The sequence below is a fragment of the Microcaecilia unicolor genome, chromosome 5 (genome assembly GCF_901765095.1).
Source record: "Microcaecilia unicolor chromosome 5, aMicUni1.1, whole genome shotgun sequence".
Lineage (NCBI taxonomy): Eukaryota > Metazoa > Chordata > Amphibia > Gymnophiona > Siphonopidae > Microcaecilia > Microcaecilia unicolor.
This window is the reverse complement of record NC_044035.1, coordinates 354428147-354447008: the sequence shown is the minus strand read 5'-3', so window position 1 is coordinate 354447008 and position 18862 is coordinate 354428147. Positions and strand designations below refer to the sequence as shown.

The 18862-nt window shown below is 46.9% G+C and overlaps 1 protein-coding gene across 1 annotated transcript; it reads left to right on the top strand.

The window, feature by feature from the left end:
* The first annotated feature begins 355 nt into the window (after positions 1-355).
* On the top strand, positions 356-16194 carry LOC115469944 (thyrotropin-releasing hormone receptor-like). Its single transcript, XM_030202743.1, has 3 exons — positions 356-732; positions 4299-4713; positions 15787-16194. Exons 1-3 carry the CDS (start codon positions 356-358, stop codon positions 16192-16194), a joined length of 1200 nt encoding a protein of 399 aa, XP_030058603.1.
* The last annotated feature ends 2668 nt before the right edge of the window (positions 16195-18862 follow it).

The following is an 18862-nucleotide window of genomic DNA, read 5'->3' as shown; positions in this document are numbered from 1 at the left end:
TTTTTGCATCTGGCGCACACTTGCTTAATTCATTGTTCAGTTATATATTGCATTGTAAACATGGACTGCCAAGCAAAGGCTGTGTTTTGCTTGAGCTAATGCCTGTGTGATTTCAAGTTGCAGCTGCCGTTCACCAAGCACTGAAATGGCAATTTCTCTTTTCCTCATTTCTCACAGGCCACACCGGATTTCTCACGGAAGTATGCGCTCTTGAAAGGAAAAGGATTCCCGACCTTCCAAAAAATGATGGGAAAGGTTTCTCAGTAGCTACAGCAACCGTAGCCTCCCAAATCTCCTGGAAATATGTGGCTTAACAAAATTTCCTTTTCTGCTTGAGTTGCAGTGAAACCCAACCATGGAGAACGGCAGTAAATTTGACAGTCCTACCAACATCTCCTTGGCCAACAATGACATTGTCTTCAGTATGATTGAATATAAAGCCATCTCTGTCTTCCTTGTTCTGGTTACATGTGTCATTGGCATTGTGGGCAATGTGATGGTAGTCCTTGTGGTCTTCACCACTCGGGACATGAGAACCCCCACCAACTGCTATTTGGTCAGCTTGGCCGTAGCAGACCTAATGGTCCTGGTGGCTGCAGGGCTCCCCAACATCTCAGACAGTCTGGCAGGAACATGGATTTATGGACACGCTGGGTGTCTTGGGATTACATACTTCCAGTATTTGGGAATTAATGTATCCTCCTGTTCAATTACTGCATTCACCGTGGAAAGGTAAGTGTTAATATACTACAGGGTAGGTGTCACCATGGAAAAATCAGTTAGTACATAACGCTGCATGTCACTATTGAGAAATGGGGTAATGGGAGACAGGATACATTGGGTTTGATGAGGTAGGGTATAAATATAATGGAACATAGGATGGGTATAACTACCGAGTACCATTTTTAATACTACCTGAGATCGTCATGGCGGCTTCTTTTTAATTTCCACTTATCTACACACAACGTAAACATATCAAGTAGGTCATACTTCATAGTTCACTTTTGTTGTATTGCAAATTATATGAAAATATCTAAGTGGTTTACAATGACTGAAAAAGAGTATCGGGTTGGGAGAGATGAAAGGGAAAATACAATAGGAGGTCTAGGTTACTTCCTGAGTAATTAAGGACCTCTTTGACCAAACTGCACCAAAACGAATGGGCATTGTCGGCATTGCTGTGCCGGGAATTGCTAGCACAGTTTGGTGAAAGAGGCCCTAAATGAAGGGGATAGAGGTAAAGAAGTGTTACGTTAATATTGGTTAAACTACAATGGAAATTGTAACATAGTGGTTGTACAGTAGCGTGATCTCTAGCCAGAGCTAATTATTCTGTGCTAACTTTTGAGACAGCTCATGCCCTACAGGGATGGGATGTCACTTGCAATGACATAGACATGGAGGGGGATAATACGGTCGGGGATGCCCAAATCTCAACATTTAGGTTGACCTAAGAGATAGTTGACCTAAATGTTGAGATCGTCGACCTTAGAGATGGGCTACCTCGGTTTTTGCCGATAATGGAAACCGAGGACGCCCATCTCAAATACGACCAAATCCAAGCCCTATGGTCATGGGAGGAGCCAGCATTCGTAGTGCACTGGCCCCCCTCACATGCCAGGACACCAACCGGGCACCTAGGGGGCACTGCAGTGGACTTCACAAATTGCTCCCAGGCAGTGGCGTTCCTAGGGGGGCTGACACCCGGGGCGGATCGCCAATGCGCCCCGCCCCCCGGGTGCAGCGCCCCCCGGAACATCGCGATGCCCCCCCCCGGCGAAAGACCCCCCTGGGTGCACGCCGCTGGGGGGGGTGCCGCACGCCTGCCGTCTCTTCGTTTTATGCTCTCTCTGCCCCGGAACAGGAAGTAACCTGTTCTGGGGCAAAGGGAGCATGAAAACGAAGAGCCGACAGGCGCGCGGCACCCACCCAGCAGCGTGCACCCGGGGCGGACCACTCCCACCACCCCCCCTTGGTACGCCACTGCTCCCAGGTGCATACCTCCCTTACCTTGTGTGCTGAGCCCTCCCAACAAAACCCACTCCCCACAACTGTACACCATTACCATAGCCCTTAGGGATAAAGGGAGGCACCTAGATGTGGGTACAGTGATTTTGTGGTGGGTTTTGGAGGGCTCACATTTACCAGCACAAGTGTAACAGGTAGGGGGGGATGGGCCTGGGTCCGCCTGCCTGAAGTGCACTCACCCAGTAAAACTGCTCCAGGGACCTGCATACTGCTGTCATGGAGCTGGGTATGACATTTGTGGCTGGCATAGAGGCTGGAAAAATGTTTTTTAATTTTTTTTTTGAGTGGGAGGTGCTTGGTGACCACTAGGGGAGGTCATCCCTCCGGTGGTCATCTGGTCAGTTCCGGCACCTTTTCCAGGCTTGGTCGTGAAAAAGAATGGACCAAGTAAAGTCAGCCCTTCTTTTTTCCATTATCAGCCGAGGATGCCCATCTCTTAAGAACGAATTGTTCCGCCTTCAGTACGCTGCTGACATGCCCCCGGGAACTTTGGTCGTCCCCGCGATGGAAAGCAGTTGAGGACGCCCAAAATCGGCTTTCGATTATGCCAATTTGTGTTGAAAGATGGGCGCCCTTTTCTTTCGATTATGCCCATAAATCCTGTGTTGTTTCATGTTGTTACAAAACAAAAACAAGAGGACGGATATGACATCTCATGTTTTGTCGTTTGCCGATAGTAGTACAAACTATTTGGAAAGAGTGCACACTCTTTCCCCGACAGTAGAGCCATCATATATGTGTGAACCATAGTGAATGTGGAAACTAGTGCACACATTCAAGGTTGTATGTGCGTAGGCGTCCTATCGGGAAAAGAGCACACTGTCTTTCTGAAATACTGCACTCTCTTTTCACTGAGGAGGGAATTCAGTAAATGGCACCTGAAGTTGGATTGCGCAAATTTGGGCACTGATCCTAGATCCGTGCCTAAATTAATTATTCAGTCGATGTAAACACAGAAGAACACTGTCTTCGCAAATTCAAAATGACAACTAGCACAGCGAAGATGACACAAAAATGAGGTCTTGAGACGATGTAGAGAAAGTCCAAACTTATAGATGAATCCAAACCAATATGGTAACTCAAAAAGACTCAACACGGCCGTGTTTCAGCCAACCGGCCTGCCTTAGGAGGTTAACATCTGCCACCCCACTTCCCGGACTGCAATGCCTCCACTTTTGAAGCAGTCTGTCTGCTTCTGCTGCTCATCCCTGAGCTTAGCTTTGTCAGATAGCAGCTCATTTCACTGAAAAGTTCTTTTCATGGGTCACTGGATGTCACCAAAAACAGAAAAATAATTTAGGTGCAAAAATAAATAGTTTTTCTTCTGCTTTTAAGAAAGAAAAGTTCAAATAGACACCCCGCAGGTGATGTCAGAAAAAGATCCAGCCGGTGTAGTGGAGTGTAAAATTAGAGCAGTTAATGTTAATTTTGCCTATGACTCCTGCTTTGTTATTTGTTTTCATGCTTGCTGTAATGCGTCTTACCAAGTTTTATGCTTGTGTATTGTATATTGAAACTGCATAAAAATAAAATGGGGGGAAAAAAAGACCCAGCAGGAAAACAGCAGAAGAACAGTAACCCTCGTGGACACACAGACGAAACAGTCACAACAAGGGTGACAAAGGAAAGGGCAGCGGACAATGTCCAAAATAACACCTTTATTGAAATATCCAAGACTCGACACGAGTCGTGTTTCGGCCTAAAAAGGCTTTCTTCAGGAGTCTTAGGTTGGTTATGAACTGATATCAAGCTACGCCTAATATGATGCTGGTGAAGTTCAATATCTTGCTGCTTTCTTCAATAAACACTTAGTAGGACACTTGGACTTTCAGGAGCCCAAACAAACAGGCAAGATATTGATCTTCACCAGCATCATATTAGGCGTAGCTTGATACTAGTTCATATCCAACCTAAGACTCCTGAAGAAGGCCTTTTTAGGCCAAAACACGAGTTGTGTCGAGTCTTGGATATTTCAATAAAGGTGTTATTTTGGACATTGTCCGCTGCCCTTTCCTTTGTCACCCTTGTCAAAAAAACCCCTCTCAACCACTTTACACAGTTATTCCTGGATATATTCCAGCTACTACCCATGGAGCAGGATCACTCAGAAGATCTCTCTCCTTATTCGAGCCAGTTTTTGTCTCTCCGTTGTCACAGAAACCATTTTGCAGAGCAGAGAGCATGCAACAGTTCAGTCGCTGTCGATAGAGGGCTATGCATGGAGTGACTTACTGGGGATATCCTCATGCCTCTTCCTTTCGGGTCTCTAGGTACATTGCCATCTGCCACCCTATGAGAGCTCAGACAATCTGCACCGTGTCCCGAGCTAAAAGGATCATCGCCGTTGTCTGGATCTTCACCTCTATCTACTGCATGCTCTGGTTCTTCCTGGTCGACATCAATGTGAACGAACGCCAGCAGGTGGAGTGCGGCTACAAGGTCTCCCGGAACCTCTACCTTCCCATTTACCTGGTGGACTTCGCCGTCTTCTACGTCACCCCACTGTTCGTGGCCACTGTCCTGTACGGGTTGATTGGGAGGGTCCTGTTCCTGAGCCCCTTGTCCCAGCAGGCAGACAACGGCACCGAGCGCTGGAGAGAGAGGAGCACAAAGGAAAAGAGGGGCTCCAACCCAGGCAGCAGCAAAATGAGCAACCGTCCCAGGAGCGTCTCATCCCGGAAACAGGTAAGCCCAGCTCCAGGTTCATAGAAGATGTGAGGACAGTTCTGATTTTGAACCTCCCACCCTCCTCCTCTCCGCTTTGCATTATGAATTTCCACAAAGGGTTAAGGCTGCTGAGGAGGGTTGCCACTACATATACCTTAGAAATTGGGATCAAAAGAACAAAACTGGAGAGGAATTTGGGCTGAAGTGAGAGGGGCAGGGATGTGTTAGTCTCTGAGGAGAAGAGCTGGCAGAGTGTTATTACTTAAAGTGATACCAAAGACCACTGCTTTCGTACATCAACCCAGATGGCAGCATGTGATCTGAAAGCAACGGGCACACAAAAACTGTGGGGATTAAATGAAAATCTACAGATATAGAATTGTGATGAAATTGGCAGCTAGTACATACGTACATAAGTATCGCCACACTGGGACAGACCAAAGGTCCATCAAGCCCAGCATCCTGTTTCCAACAGTGGCCAATCCAGGTCACAAATACCTGGCAGAAACCCAAAGAGTAGCAACATTCCATGTAGAACCCCAAAGAGTAGCAAGATTCCATGTAGAATCCCAAAGAGTAGCAAGATTCTAGAATTCTAAAGAATAACAAGATTCCATACAGAATTTCAAAGTGTAGCAACATTCCACGTGGAACCCCAAAGAGTAGCAACATTCCATTCAGAATCCCAAGTACATAAGTACATAAGCATTGCCATACTGGGACAGACCGAAGGTCCATCAAGCCCAGCATCCTGTTTCCAACAGTGGCCAATCCAGGTCACAAATACCTGGCAAGATCCGTAAAATGTTCAATACATTTTATGCTGCTTATCCCAGAAATATTGACTTTTCCTTTAGGAAGACGTCCAGACCTTTTAAAAAACCCACTAAGCTAACTGCCTTTACCACATTCTCTGGCAACGAATTCCAGAGTTTGATTAAACATTAAGCTCCATGCCCCTCGATGGCATTGCATATCATTAGAAATCAAATTCACACATGGCATAGAGGGACGGTCAGTCTGCAGTGGTAACTGTTGCACTGTTACTGCCAGTTCTGCAAAGGTGCAGTCATTGTATCAAGCAGTCCGTGCATCACCTGGCACTACAGACTTTGCAAACCCATGGGTACCTCATTACTCGAGAGGAGGGTCATGCATGGGGATGAATGGCCAGTGGGTTAGGAAGTTGTGTCACATCTTGCATGTTCAGTTGCTGTTCTGTTGCTACTCACTAACCCCAGAATGATTCACTCTCAGCTTCCCTGAGTTCAGATATACCGTGCATGAGTGACCCAGAGCAGCACTTTCTCACTCTCTCTCTCATTCCATGGAAAAGACTAAATTGATCATCAGCCAAGAAAGTTCCTTGTGTAAAAATGAGTCTTATGCCTGTGCCCTGATTTCTCTCTGGCTTCCAGCTCACGTCTGCTCAATTTCCTTTCTCACTAGTGTATGGTGAGAAAGGAAAAAGCAGCTTGGGATGTGTTTTCACTTGGCCTGATGCCATTGACTAAATTGTTGCTTGGGGATGTGGGAGAGTGAGAACACATCTTGAGCTTCTTGTTCCATTTCCCCCCTGCAGTAAACTAGAATTCATGAAGAAGTCCCATCCAGTCGCAGCTAGGGCCCAAAATATGTTTGAAAGGATTTCTTTGTGCCTCTACTCTTTCTCTGTGTGCTTACATGTTCATTTTCAATAACACATCACAGGTCTCTGTCTTTTGTCTTCTTTTTATCTCAGTCCTCTGCAGTCTCATGTCCTCTGTCCTGCATGTCACCATCTGGACTGATTTCTGTAGTTGGTCCCTTCCCTAATGAAAAAGGGCCCCCTGGGACAGCTGGAGGGCTTGAGGTGGCAGGGTCGCTGTCTTTACATCATGCTCCATGTATATTAATGATTTAGGTGTTGCTGTTTCTTCAGACCCTCCACAGGCTGGGGATGGGCAGAGAAGCTGGCGGTTAATGAATGCTAGACATGGAAGGTTTGAAGGTGACGGAGAGCCCCTTGCTGCGTCTCTGTCCTTCTCTTCTGACTGCCCCGCTGCCTTTCTGCCCTCTAATTGGCTTCATCTCAAGAGCTTGGCCTCATCCTATGGTCCACACTGCAGGCTTTTCCCCCCTCCTGCTCCTGTTCTCTCGTTGGGGCTGTTAATGACCCCTTAGCAGCAGATTTACCTGAGAACTATTATCAGTTTTCTTTGGATAAGTAATACTGAAACATGAAAGAATGGGGAGCATGTTTGGATGTGAACCCATTTCAATAACTCCTCCTCGATCTGATGTTCACCTGCACCACCGCCCCATCCTCATAACACTCTTTCCCCCTCATTTGCTACAGTTTGTGTGTTAAATCAGCCATATTCCAAGAATCAGATTTGTGCCTCCCTTTTGGACCATCTAGTTCAGTCATTTTTATTGACAAGAAAACAAGAATCCATATTGAACGGTCAAATAATTAACGATCATAATACAGTTGGCCATTCCTTCCCCCTTCCTTTTTTTGTAACCCTAGTCTTCCCCACCCCCACCTTTCTTTCCTCCTTCCCCCAGGAGAACTACTGTCCATTCCTGCATGTTCTTAAGGGGTCCCGGAGTCCCCCAGGCTAGAACCCAGTCTCCCACCCTCATATCCCATGTTTAGGATAATTCTGCGAGATTTCACAGAGAGTGACAAAACATTTTGTCTTGGGTGAATCTCTTCACAAAGATGTTAATAAATCCCAATAGATAAATAATAAACAATCTTTCCCCTCCCCTTCAGTTTGTTCAAAATTCTGCTGCATGACATCTTCCAACATTTTTGCTAGACTCATATAACCAGGGCTTTTTTTTGAGGGGGTACTTGGGGGTACTGAGTACCGTCACCTTTTCAATTGTCTGCTAAAATTGACCCATGGTCTCCAAGTTTTAATGAAAGAGCTCAGGCTCTACACACCAATTCTGCCTTGTCATAGGTTCTGTGACTGGTTGCAGGGGGCCTCAGTGATCACCCCACCCTTGAAGGGTAGCCTAGCATTTGAGTACCAGCACCTTTTTTGCTAGAAAAGATGCACTGCATATAATCCTTCTCTTCAAATCACTTCATTGGCTCCCTATCGTTCTGCAGCTCCTCGGTTTCTCTCCTGTCTGATCTCTCGCTACAAATCGTTGCTCAGTTGCTGAGATCCAGTTTTCAATAGATTGCAGTTCTCTCGGAGAGCAGGTCCTTTTCGAAACTGCAGTATAAGTTTCTTTGGTGATGTTTTATTCACAGACCCTGAGCTTTAAGGCAGGCCTAGTTGCGGAGGACACTTGTTTTAAATGTAAGGGGGGGGGGGGGAAGGGGGTATAACCCAATGTCCAGTGCTGTGGTCCAAGAACCAGGGAAACCAGGTTCAATTCCCACTGCAGCTCCTTGTGACTCTGAGCAAGTCACTTAACCCTCCATTGCCCCTGGTACAAAATAAGTACCTGAATATATGTAAACCGCTTTGAATGTAGTTGCAAAAACCACAGAAAGGCGGTATATCAAGTGCCATTAACAAGATTCCATACACAACCTCAAAGAGTAGCAACATTCCATGTAGAACCCCAAAGAATAGGAAGATTCCGGAATCCCAAGGAGTGGAAGAGTAGCCTAGTGGTTGCTACTATTTGAGATTCTACATGGAATGTTGCTAGTGGAGGAGTAGCCTAGTGGTTAGTGCAGTAGACTCTGATTCTGGGGAACTAGGTTCAACTCCCACTGCAGCTCCTTGTGACTCTGGGCAAGTCAGTTAACTCTCCATTGCCTCAGATACAAAATAAGTACCTGATTGTAACCACAGAAAGGTGATATATCCCATCCCTGTCCCTTTTCCTTCATAATTTGTGGGATTGCCTGGGGCCAGGATTTTTGTGGAAACTCATGCAGATCTTGACTACAGGGACAGAGCTCTGGCTACTCCCTTCAGCCCATCTTTGGTGACTTTTGGGGGGTATGAGGGAGTACCAAGGACCAGTAAGCTACTCTAAGTGTGGCCAAGAAAACTAATTTGTTTGAATGGATGTGGGATGAGGGTCCCTCTGTTGGCCTATGGAGAAACAGAGCTGCCAAGTTACCAATTCCAGGAGGGAGACTTTTGGGCCAGTCTTGGTTTTAAACTTACATCCCAAAGCAATCTGGGATTTATAGTCCATGATTGTCTCCATTGAAAACAGAGCTGCAGGCCCCATAATGCACCAGGATGAGGTTGGCAGACATCCAGGACTGGCCAAAAAGTTTCCCTCCTGGAATGGGTAACTTGGAAGCTCTGGAGAAATTATCTATATAAGTTAATGGAGATGGAAAGGCTTACTGCTAAAGAAAGGGAATGAGAGAGAGAATGAAAGATAATTTCCTTGACCTGTGGCTCTCATATTTACTACTACTACTTGTCATTTCTATAGTGCTATTAGACGTACTCAGCACTATACATATTCACGTATGAGACAGTCCTTGCTCGACAGAGCTTACAATCTATTCAAGACAGAGGAACTGGGCAAATAAGGGATCAGAGAATTATCGTGGGAATGATTAAAACAGACATGGGCACTGAAAAGGTGAGTAGAGGTTATGAGCTAAAAGCAGCCTCAAAAGGTTTCGCTTTTAACCTGGATTTGAATAGGGCTAGATTCAGAGCATGGAGTACCAACTCAGAATGTCTATTCCAGGCATAAGGTGCAGCAAGATAAATGGTAAATCACTCTTATCTGTACCCTTCTCCTCTTCTACCAACTCCAGGCTCTGTTCTGTTTGTGTACAGCCTTGAATACCTCTAGTAGTGCTTCCTGTTACAGTGTCCCTGGGTAGCAACAATCCCTCTCTGCTGCTCCTCGAGAAGGTGCCAGGATCCAAGATGGTGCCTCTGCCTTCAAGCATCCCTAGAGGAAAGTGGTGCCAGGATCCAAGATGGTGCCTCTGCCTTCAAGCATCCTTAAAAGAAGATGGTGCCAAGTGCCAGGATCCAAGATGGTGCCTCTGCCTTCAAGCATCCCTAGATGAAAGTGGTGCCAGGATCCAAGCTAGTGCCTCTGCCTTCAAGCATCCTGGGAAGAAAGTGGTGCCAGGATCCAAGATGGTGCCTCTGCCTTCAAGCATCCCTAGAAGAAGATGGTGCCAGGATCCAAGATGGCATCCCTGCCTTCAAGCATCCCTAGAAGAAAGTGGGGTCAGGATCCAAGATGGTGCCTCTGCCTTCAAGCATCCCGGGAAGAAAGTGGTGCCAGGATCCAAGATGGTGCCTCTGCCTTCAAGCATCCCTAGAAGAAAGTGGTGCCAGGATCCAAGATGGCGTCCCTGCCTTCAAGCATCCCTAGAAGAAAGTGGGGCCAGGATCCAAGATGGCGTCCCTGCCTTCAAGCATCCCTAGAAGAAAGTGGGGTCAGGATCCAAGATGGTGCCTCTGCCTTCAAGCATCCCTAGAAGAAAGTGGGGCCAGGATCCAAGGTGGCACCAGCACCATCTTGGATCCTGTCACCTCCCGGGCAGCAGTGGAGAAGGATCACTGCCACCCTCAGATACTGTAATGGGACATTTATTGTACAGATAGGTCTTTGCTGCCACTGCCTTTTGATTATCATTGTGGCACAAATGAAAAGATCCCGCCCTAAGCCTTCAAATGCACCTGGTGAGGGCTCCCTGCACATTCAATCCAGTTATTTCAGGCTGGGCATCGTGTCTTGTGACTCTCTCCCCTTTCAGGTGATTTAAGCATTGGTTTCCCTTCTTTATAGTTTACTTTTACAATATCCCAACAAAGATGTATGCCTTATGAACTTTAATTGAAGATGAAATACGCTAAAAAAGGGATGGGAAAATGACCATTTTCTGAGCGTTTCCCATGGCTAAGAAAGGGTCTGGGTGTTCTGATCTTTGTCTTGCCTCTGTGGCTCGGTGCAGGCTTTGATAGTCTGGGAGAAGTGTGTGCCTTGGCTCAGAGCACTGTGGAAAAGTCTCTGTTTGTGAAGCGTTCCTGGGGAAGGGGGGAGTCAGATTCAGGGCATAGCAGCTCAAGCTCTTAACTTCTTGTTTTTGCTATCCACATTGAGATTTTCAGTTTTGACACCAGCTGATTGGACTAGGAACCATCAGGAACTGGGGTGGGTAGAGACAGCAGCCTGGCACAGGGAGGGTCGGGAGTAAAATGCTGTCAGTGAGGTGCTGTTTTATTTCTAGTCTGCTTGTCATACAGTGGAACCCATGAGGTACGGGTCACTGGCTGCACACTGGTACCTGGTGGCATTTCTTTGACTGAAATTTCTGATGAGAAATCAGAGTGGTGCAGGAAAAGAGCAACCGTAATGACATTTCCCTTGGATATACCCTGAGACACAAGACAAAGACAGAGGTTCAGACATCTCGTCCCCTCTCCCACCATTCGGAAGTAAGGCCGCCTTCATATAAAGAACCACGGGGTCAATATTTAGCTGTTGGCGGTCAGTGTTTTTTAAGCCGCTGGTGGTGTTATCCCCAGATATTCAATGGCAGGTCATGTCCAAGCACCGGCATTGAATAACCGGGGTTAAGTGTCCGCCTATCTCCTATGCGGTTGTGTGATATTCAGCATAAATATAAGACCGACTTATATGAGGTCCGATATGGCCGCTTGCTGAATATTATCCATCCCTTGGTGGTCTGGCTGGTAGTTGGGGCAGGGGCGGTGCCCAGTTACTTCTGCTGCCAAGGTGGCTGCTTTGATCGCTAGTGGTTGTCTTCTGAGACTGCAGCTGGAGGTCGAGGCGGCCATTTTGGGATTGAAGCTGGCACGGACAGAACTCCTGCATGTGCTGGCTGCGAGTCTCAAGGTGGCTGCTGCTAGGAATTGCAGCAATCATTTTGGCAACGGAGAGGACATGGACAGGAGCGACTGGGCATTGCTCCTTCCCTGATTACCTGCTAGAATTGTGGTAAAAGCAGTTAGCTTAGCAGGGTTTAAAAAAGGTGTGGATAATTTTCTAAAAGAAAAGTTCTTAAGCCATTATTAAGATAGAGTTGGGAAAATCCACTGCTTATTTCTAGGAAAAGCAGCATAAAATCTGTTTTACTGTTCTAAGATCTTGCCAGGTACTTGTGACCTGGATTGGCCACTGTTAGAAACAGGATACTGGACTTGATAGACCTTGGATCTGTCCCAGAATGGCAGTGCTTATGTTCTTAACCACATGAGTGCCGACTCCTTCCCGGTCCACCCATAAAATAGCCGGCTTTGAGTTTACCATTGCATTGCCTCACGCAGGTGACTTAGAGGGGAATAATCGAACGTCACCGGCCAAATAGATCGCCGGCGATCTATGTTGGCGGCGGCGCTACAGCTGGCCGGAACCGTATTATCGAAAAAGATGGCCGGCCATCTTTTTTTTCGATAATACGGTTTAGCCCGGCCAAATGCCGTGACGTTTGCCGGGTTTGAGATGGCTGGGTTTGTTTTTCAGTGATAATGGAAAGTTATGTCGGCCATCTCAAACCCCGGCCAAATTCAAGGCATTTGGCCGTGGGAGGAGCCAGCATTTTTAGTGCACTGGCCCCCCTGACATGCCAGGACACCAACCGGGCTCCCTAGGGGCCACTGCGGTGGACTTCAGAAAAGCTCCCACGTGCATAGCTCCCTTACTTTGGGAGCTGAGCCCCCCAAACCCACTACCCACAAATGTACTGCACCCACTAAAATTGCTCCAGGGACCTGCACACAGCCTCTAGGACTTATTGCTGCTGTATAACTTTGGCACACCAGTTCACACCTGAAGACTAATCTCTCTGAAAAAGTCCTTTCTTGAAATAACCACGTTTACTCACAGTTAACTGCAGATCAGAGGTTGTACCCCACTGGCAAAGAGTCCCCTGGTACTAAGATTAGCAGTAGGTCAGAGCTGGCACAATGGTGTACAATGCCCTCTTTCAGCACCATTCAAGGTAAGAACTATGTTCTCTAACATGGGTAACACAGGAAAGGGAACTAAACTGGCTTACAAAAATGGCCACTACCGCATGGACTACAACAGGAAACAAACAGGGCACACTCCGACCCAGTTAGCAGGGGGGAAAAGCACCATGGGAGTAGAGCCCAGTACCCTACACCCACCACAATGCATTGCTAATGTGACTCTGCAGGGCACCTAACAGAAAAGGTGTCACACTCACCCGAGAGCCACATTGCAACCAGGGAAAGGCTGTCGGAGGATACAACACATTCTGCTGTCATGGAGGTGGGTACGGCATTTGAGGCTGGCAAAAAGGTTTTTAGTTTTATTTTTTTAGTATGGAAGGGGGTTGGTGACCACTGGGGGAGTATGGGGAAGTCATCCCCCATTCCCTCCAGTGGTCATCTGGTCAGTTGGGGCACCTTTTTGAGGCTTGGTCGTGAAAATAAAAGGACCAAGTAAAACCGGCGAAATACTGCTTAACGCCGCTTTTTTTTTTTCCATTATCGGCGAAAGCCGGCCATCTGGTAGCCACGCCCATGCCCGCCCGTGTCCCGCCTTCGCTAATCTACCGACACGCCCCCTTGAACTTTCGCCGGCGAAGCGACGGGAAAGCGGCGAGGCTGTCAAAAATGCCGCTTTCGATTATACCGATTTTGCCGCTTTTAAGAAATCGCCGGCCACCTCCCGATTTGTGTGGGAAGATGGCCGGCGATCACGTTCGATTATAAGCTCGATAACCAGCCAGGAGCTATTTCTGGCTGGTTAAATCACTTTGAATATTGATTCCCCACATGTCTGATACTATTTCTGAGCAGAACAGTAAGGTAGCGGTGTATTTTCTATGATACGCATGGGGTGGGGGAGGATTTAGCTCACACCTTTTCAGTTGCACTTAGCAGGGCCAAGGCCCCCCCCCCCCCACCAGGATCGCTGCCGCTCTCCTGCCCGCCTGCCTGACCGAACTTCAAGTATCTTGGCTGGCGGGGATCCCGAGGCCCCGCCAGCAGAAGTTTCCCTCCAGGCACCGCTGTTCTTTCCTTTGCCGGCTGCCGCATTGCCTGCCCCGCGGCTGCTTTTCTCTCAGTTCGCACATGCTCGGTCTCAAAACTGCCCCCTTCCTCTCGGCGGCCCTGGTAGTTAGAGGTGAGTTACATTCAAGTACAGCAGGAATTTCCCTGTCCCTGGTGGGCTCACAATCTAAATTCGTATCTGAGAAAATGGAGGAGTAAGCATGATACCCCATGCTTGGAACAAACTCCCTGAGCCCATAAGCCGGGCCCCCTCCCTACCCATCTTCAAATCATTGCTCAAAGCCCACCTCTTCAATGTCGCCTTCGGCACCTAATCACTACACCTCTTCTCAGGAAATCTTAACTACCCCAACTTGACAATTCATCCTTTAGATTGTAAGCTCTTCTGAGCAGGGACCGTCCTTATTCGTTAATTTGTACAGCGCTGCGTAACCCTAGTAGCGCTCTAGAAATGTTAAGTAGTAGTAGTATTTGCCCAAGATCGCAAGCAGCATCAGTGGGATTTGAACCTTGGCTTCCCTGGTTCTCCGCTCACTAGTCTAATCTTCCGTTAGGGATCAAGAGATGCCGAAGGTGTCAGGAGAACTCATAATAACATGCGGTAAGACCATCATAGCTGTTAAAATGATTCTGTTCTCCTGAAGCTTCACAGCGTCGGCACAGCTGTTCTGTCACTAATCCAAAGCCGGCAGCAGGGACAGGACGCATCAGCTGAGCTTCTCTTTGACTCTCCAGGGACCTAATTCTGAATCCTGTGAAAGAGACCAGAAGATTAGCAGTGAGGTGCCTGGTAAAGTGATCTGCTTTTTTCTGATTACAGTAGCTGGGGGCCCTCAGGGCCTCAATTTCCCTGAACTGTAGTGATAGGAAATGAGACCTCGGAGCTCAGTTTTATATAGTAACATTGTAAATGTCGGCAGATAAAGACCTATATGGTCCATCCAGTTTGCCCAACAAGATAAACTCATTTTACATGGTAGGTGATACTTTATATGTATACCAGAGTTTGATTTGTCCTTGCCTTTCTCAGGGCACAGACCGTAGAAGTCTGCCCAGCACTGTTTTTCCGGATTTCTGGACAAACGGGCAGGCTGGTGGGCGACTGCCCATTTGTCCAGAAATCCGGACAAACGGGCAGATTGCTAGATGCCCCTCCCCTTAGTTACTACTGCCCATTTTGAATCGGCGCCTGCCCCGAAGAGGTCACTAGACCATCAGGGCAGTAGTAAGGTAAGGGGAGGGGGGTGACGGGGAGCGGGGGTGACAGGGGGGAGGGTAAATGTGACAGGGGGAGCAAGGGCGTGAAAGGGGGCGGGGTAGGGTGTGTAAGGGGGGGGCGGTGTGTGTGGTGGGGGGCGGGGCATGTGTCCTCCTTTTTGGGGGGACAAAATATGGTAACCCTATGTACACCCAGCCTTTCGGACCCCGAAAGAGAGAGAGAGAGAGGAGCGGGTTAGACTAGGAGCATGGATTTCTGACGGAGGCTGCCATCTCCTGGTTTCGCACTGTATTTCATGACCGCTATTGTAAACTTCATTTGCCATGCCACTTTCTCTCCTGATGCAAGCCCTTGCCTGGCACTTTGGGCATTCTTTGTTTGCATGCTTTTAATCACTTTTATTTTGCCGGCTATTTGATCTGCTCAGTTTTCAGTACCATCTTGGATGTTCTGGGTCATTTGCCCTGCTGTTTTCTCAGTCCGGCTTACAAACCTACATTTGTACATGCTGCCAATGATGTAACAAAACTGCAGTTTTAATGTTTCTTCATTCGTTGGGGGAAATAAACAATGAAGGAATATCCCCTTGTGTAAAACCGAAGCAAGCACTCTTAAAACCTGAGCTGGTGGAAAACCCAATGGGGTTATTTCCCCCCATAACTGTATATTCCCTTTGTAAAATGGGGAATAGGCGTGTGGATTTTAGTCTGGCCCAAGCCAGAACCAAGCCAAGCTCTCTTGAAATCTCCGCTTGGTATGGATTTCCACGTGCAAATAGCAGCTTTTGAAATCATCATTTACACATACATGTGATTTAGACGTGGAGATGTTTCTGACGTAAGGGTTCTAGTTTATGAAAAGCCTTTTCGTAATGAGGTTTCAGAGCACTGATGCGCTTTCTTATTCCATCTCTCCCTGTAGGTGACCAAGATGCTGGCAGTGGTAGTTATTCTCTTTGCCCTGCTCTGGATGCCCTACCGGACCCTGGTGCTTGTCAACTCCTTCGTGGAGAACCCCTACCTGGATCCTTGGTTCATTCTGTTCTGCCGGATTTGTGTCTACGCCAACAGCGCCATTAACCCTGTCATCTACAACCTCATGTCTCAGAAGTTCCGCAAGGCCTTCAAGAAACTCTGTAAGTGCAGAGCGGAGGAGACTCAGCGGCATGGCACCTTCCAGACCGCCACCAGCTACAGCATGGTGAGAGATGCGGCCAGCACTGGCCCAGCGGCTGAAGAGAAGAAACCGAGCCCACAGAAAGGCAGCGAGCCCCCGCAGCAGCCCAGCAAAGGGGCCCAGGAGAAGGAACTGTACTTCAGTGTACTTTAAACCAGCCCCAGACCCTCTGCTGGCTCCAGCAAAATCAACCTCCTCGTTACCATTTGAGTTCCCCCCTGTGTTGATCCTACGAGATCGCTGTAACACCCCTCCCACCCCTCCTGTGGATATTATTGTTAGTGCTGCTGCTTCCTGGTGTAACTGGCTGCCTCACTCACTCTTTGGAGCATCAATCTTTTAATATACAGTACATTTCTACAATTTTCATTCCATACAACAGGAAAAACTGAGATTCAAATTACCATAAAACTCTTGGGTGCTCTCCGGTTCCAGGGTAACCTGCCCTCAGGGTGCCCGAGTACTGGCAAATCTGGATCCCTCTGGTTCCTGCAATGTTTTGTAAGATGATATAAATATTAGCAAACAGGTACCACAAGAACAAAATCCACCTCAGAAATGTGCAAGGTTAGATTCTGTTCCACAAGACTTTCAACCTGAGCAACATACCTGTAATACAAAGCGTAGCCCTTTGAGACCTGGCTTACTGCCAAAGTAACTGATCCCAAGTCATCTGTAAAGGCTGAGTCACTCCTGGTTTTACCCCCCTTTATTAATGGACTCCCAGTATTCCCTAACAGAGGACATGTGTCAGTGCTCCCTAACAGTGAATAGCAGAGGATGAATACTACTGTTCCTTAAAAGTGAGTAGCAAAGAATGAGTAACATGCTCCCTAACACTGAGTTAACAGAGGATGAGTAACACTGGTCCCTACCACTGAGTACCAGAGGATGAATACATATGCTTGTTTTACAACATAATAGGATGAGTACCACTGCTCCCTAACATTGAGTAAATAGAATGAGTACCACTACTCCCTAACACAGAGTAACAGAGGAGGAATACTACTATTCCCTAAAAGTGAGCAGCAAAGAATGAGTAACACTACTCCCTAACACAGAGTAACAGAGGAGGAATACTACTGTTCCCTAAAAGTGAGCAGCAAAGAATGAGTAACACTACTCCCTAACACAGAGTAACAGAGGATGAATACTACTGTTCCTTAAAAGTGAGTAGCAAAGAATGAGTAACATGCTCCCTAACACTGAGTAATAGAGGATGAGTACCACTACTCCCTAACACAGAGTAACAGAGGATGAGTAACACTGGTCCCTACCACTGAGTACCAGAGGATGAATACATATGCTTGTTTTACAGCATAAGAGGATGAGTACCACTGCTCCCTAACATTGAGTAAATAGAATGAGTACCACTACTCCCTAACACAGAGTAACAGAGGAGGAATACTACTGTTCCCTAAAAGTGAGTAGCAAAGAATGAGTAACATGCTCCCTAACACTGAGTAAAAGAGGATGAGTACCACTACTCCCTAACACAGAGTTAACAGAGGATGAGTAACACTGGTCCCTACCACTGAGTACCAGAGGATGAATACATATGCTTGTTTTACAGCATAAGAGGATGAGTACCACTGCTCCCCAACATTGAGCAAAGAGAATGAGTACCACTACTCCCTAACACAGAGTAACACAGGATGAGTACCACTACTCCCTAGCTTTGAGTAGCAGAGGATGAGTACTACTACTCCCTAACATGAGTACAATTACTACCAACACAAAGTGACAGAGGAATAGAACTACTGTTCCCTAATATTGAGTAGTATAGAATGAGTACTATTGCTCTCTAACTTGCAGGATGAGGATGAGCATCTTTACTTTCTAATACTGAGTAACTGAGGATGAGTACTGCTCCCTAACACAGAGTAACAGAGGATGAATACTACCACTTCATGGCACATACTTCTAGGAGATGAGTACCAGTGCTCAATAACTGAGTAGAAAAGGATAAGTGATACTACTTTATGACATGAAAAATTGTTTATAGTCTGAAGTGTCACTTGAACGTCAGACGCTGGAAAGTTTTTGGTCATTTTTTCAGTTGTACTGCTGTAAACAGAGAGTTTGACTCATTCTTTGATATTTGAGAGTGACCGGTCCAACTCTCATTTGCTGAACGAGTTTCTACATTGCTTCAGCAGAAGCAAATGTGACTCTAGGAGTGGCCTAGTGGTTAGGGTGGTGGACTTTGGTCCTGAGGAGCTGAGTTCAATTCCAAGCACAGGCAGCTCCTTGTGACTCTGGGCAAGTCACTTAACCCTCCATCGCCTGCTGCATTGAGCCTGCCAGGAGTGGGAAAGTGCGGGGGACAAATGTAACAAAAATAAAATTAAGTACCCATTTAGTGTCCTATCATTTTCTAGCATCACATGGCCTGTGTTGACCACCCTAAAAACTTCAGGAGTTCCCCTATGTCAGATAAGAACATAAGAATAGCTATATTGGGTCAGACCAATGGTCCATCTAGCCCAATCCTGCTTCCAACAGTGGCCAATCCAGACCACAAGTTCCTGGCAGAAACCCAATTAGTATCAACATTCCATGTAGAACAACAGCAACATTACAGAATCCCAAACAATAACAAGATTCCGGAATCCCAAATAGTAGCAACATTCTATGCTACCAATCGTGGGGCTTCCCCATGCCGTTCTCAATACCAGACTATGGATGTTTCCTCCAGGAACTTGTCCAAATTTTTTAAAACCCAGATATGCTAACAGCACATTTTCTGTCAAAGAGTTCCAGAGCTTAACTATTTGTTGAGTGAAAAAAATGTTTCCTCCTATTTGTTTTAAAAGTATTT

Coding starts and splice junctions, on each gene's coding strand:
- LOC115469944 (XM_030202743.1), top strand. CDS start 356: ATGGAGAACGGCAGTAAATTTGACAGTCCTACCAACATCTCCTTGGCC. Junction 733..4,298: donor ACTGCATTCACCGTGGAAAG/GTAAGTGTTAAT, acceptor TCGGGTCTCTAG/GTACATTGCCATCTGCCACC. Junction 4,714..15,786: donor GCGTCTCATCCCGGAAACAG/GTAAGCCCAGCT, acceptor CTCTCCCTGTAG/GTGACCAAGATGCTGGCAGT.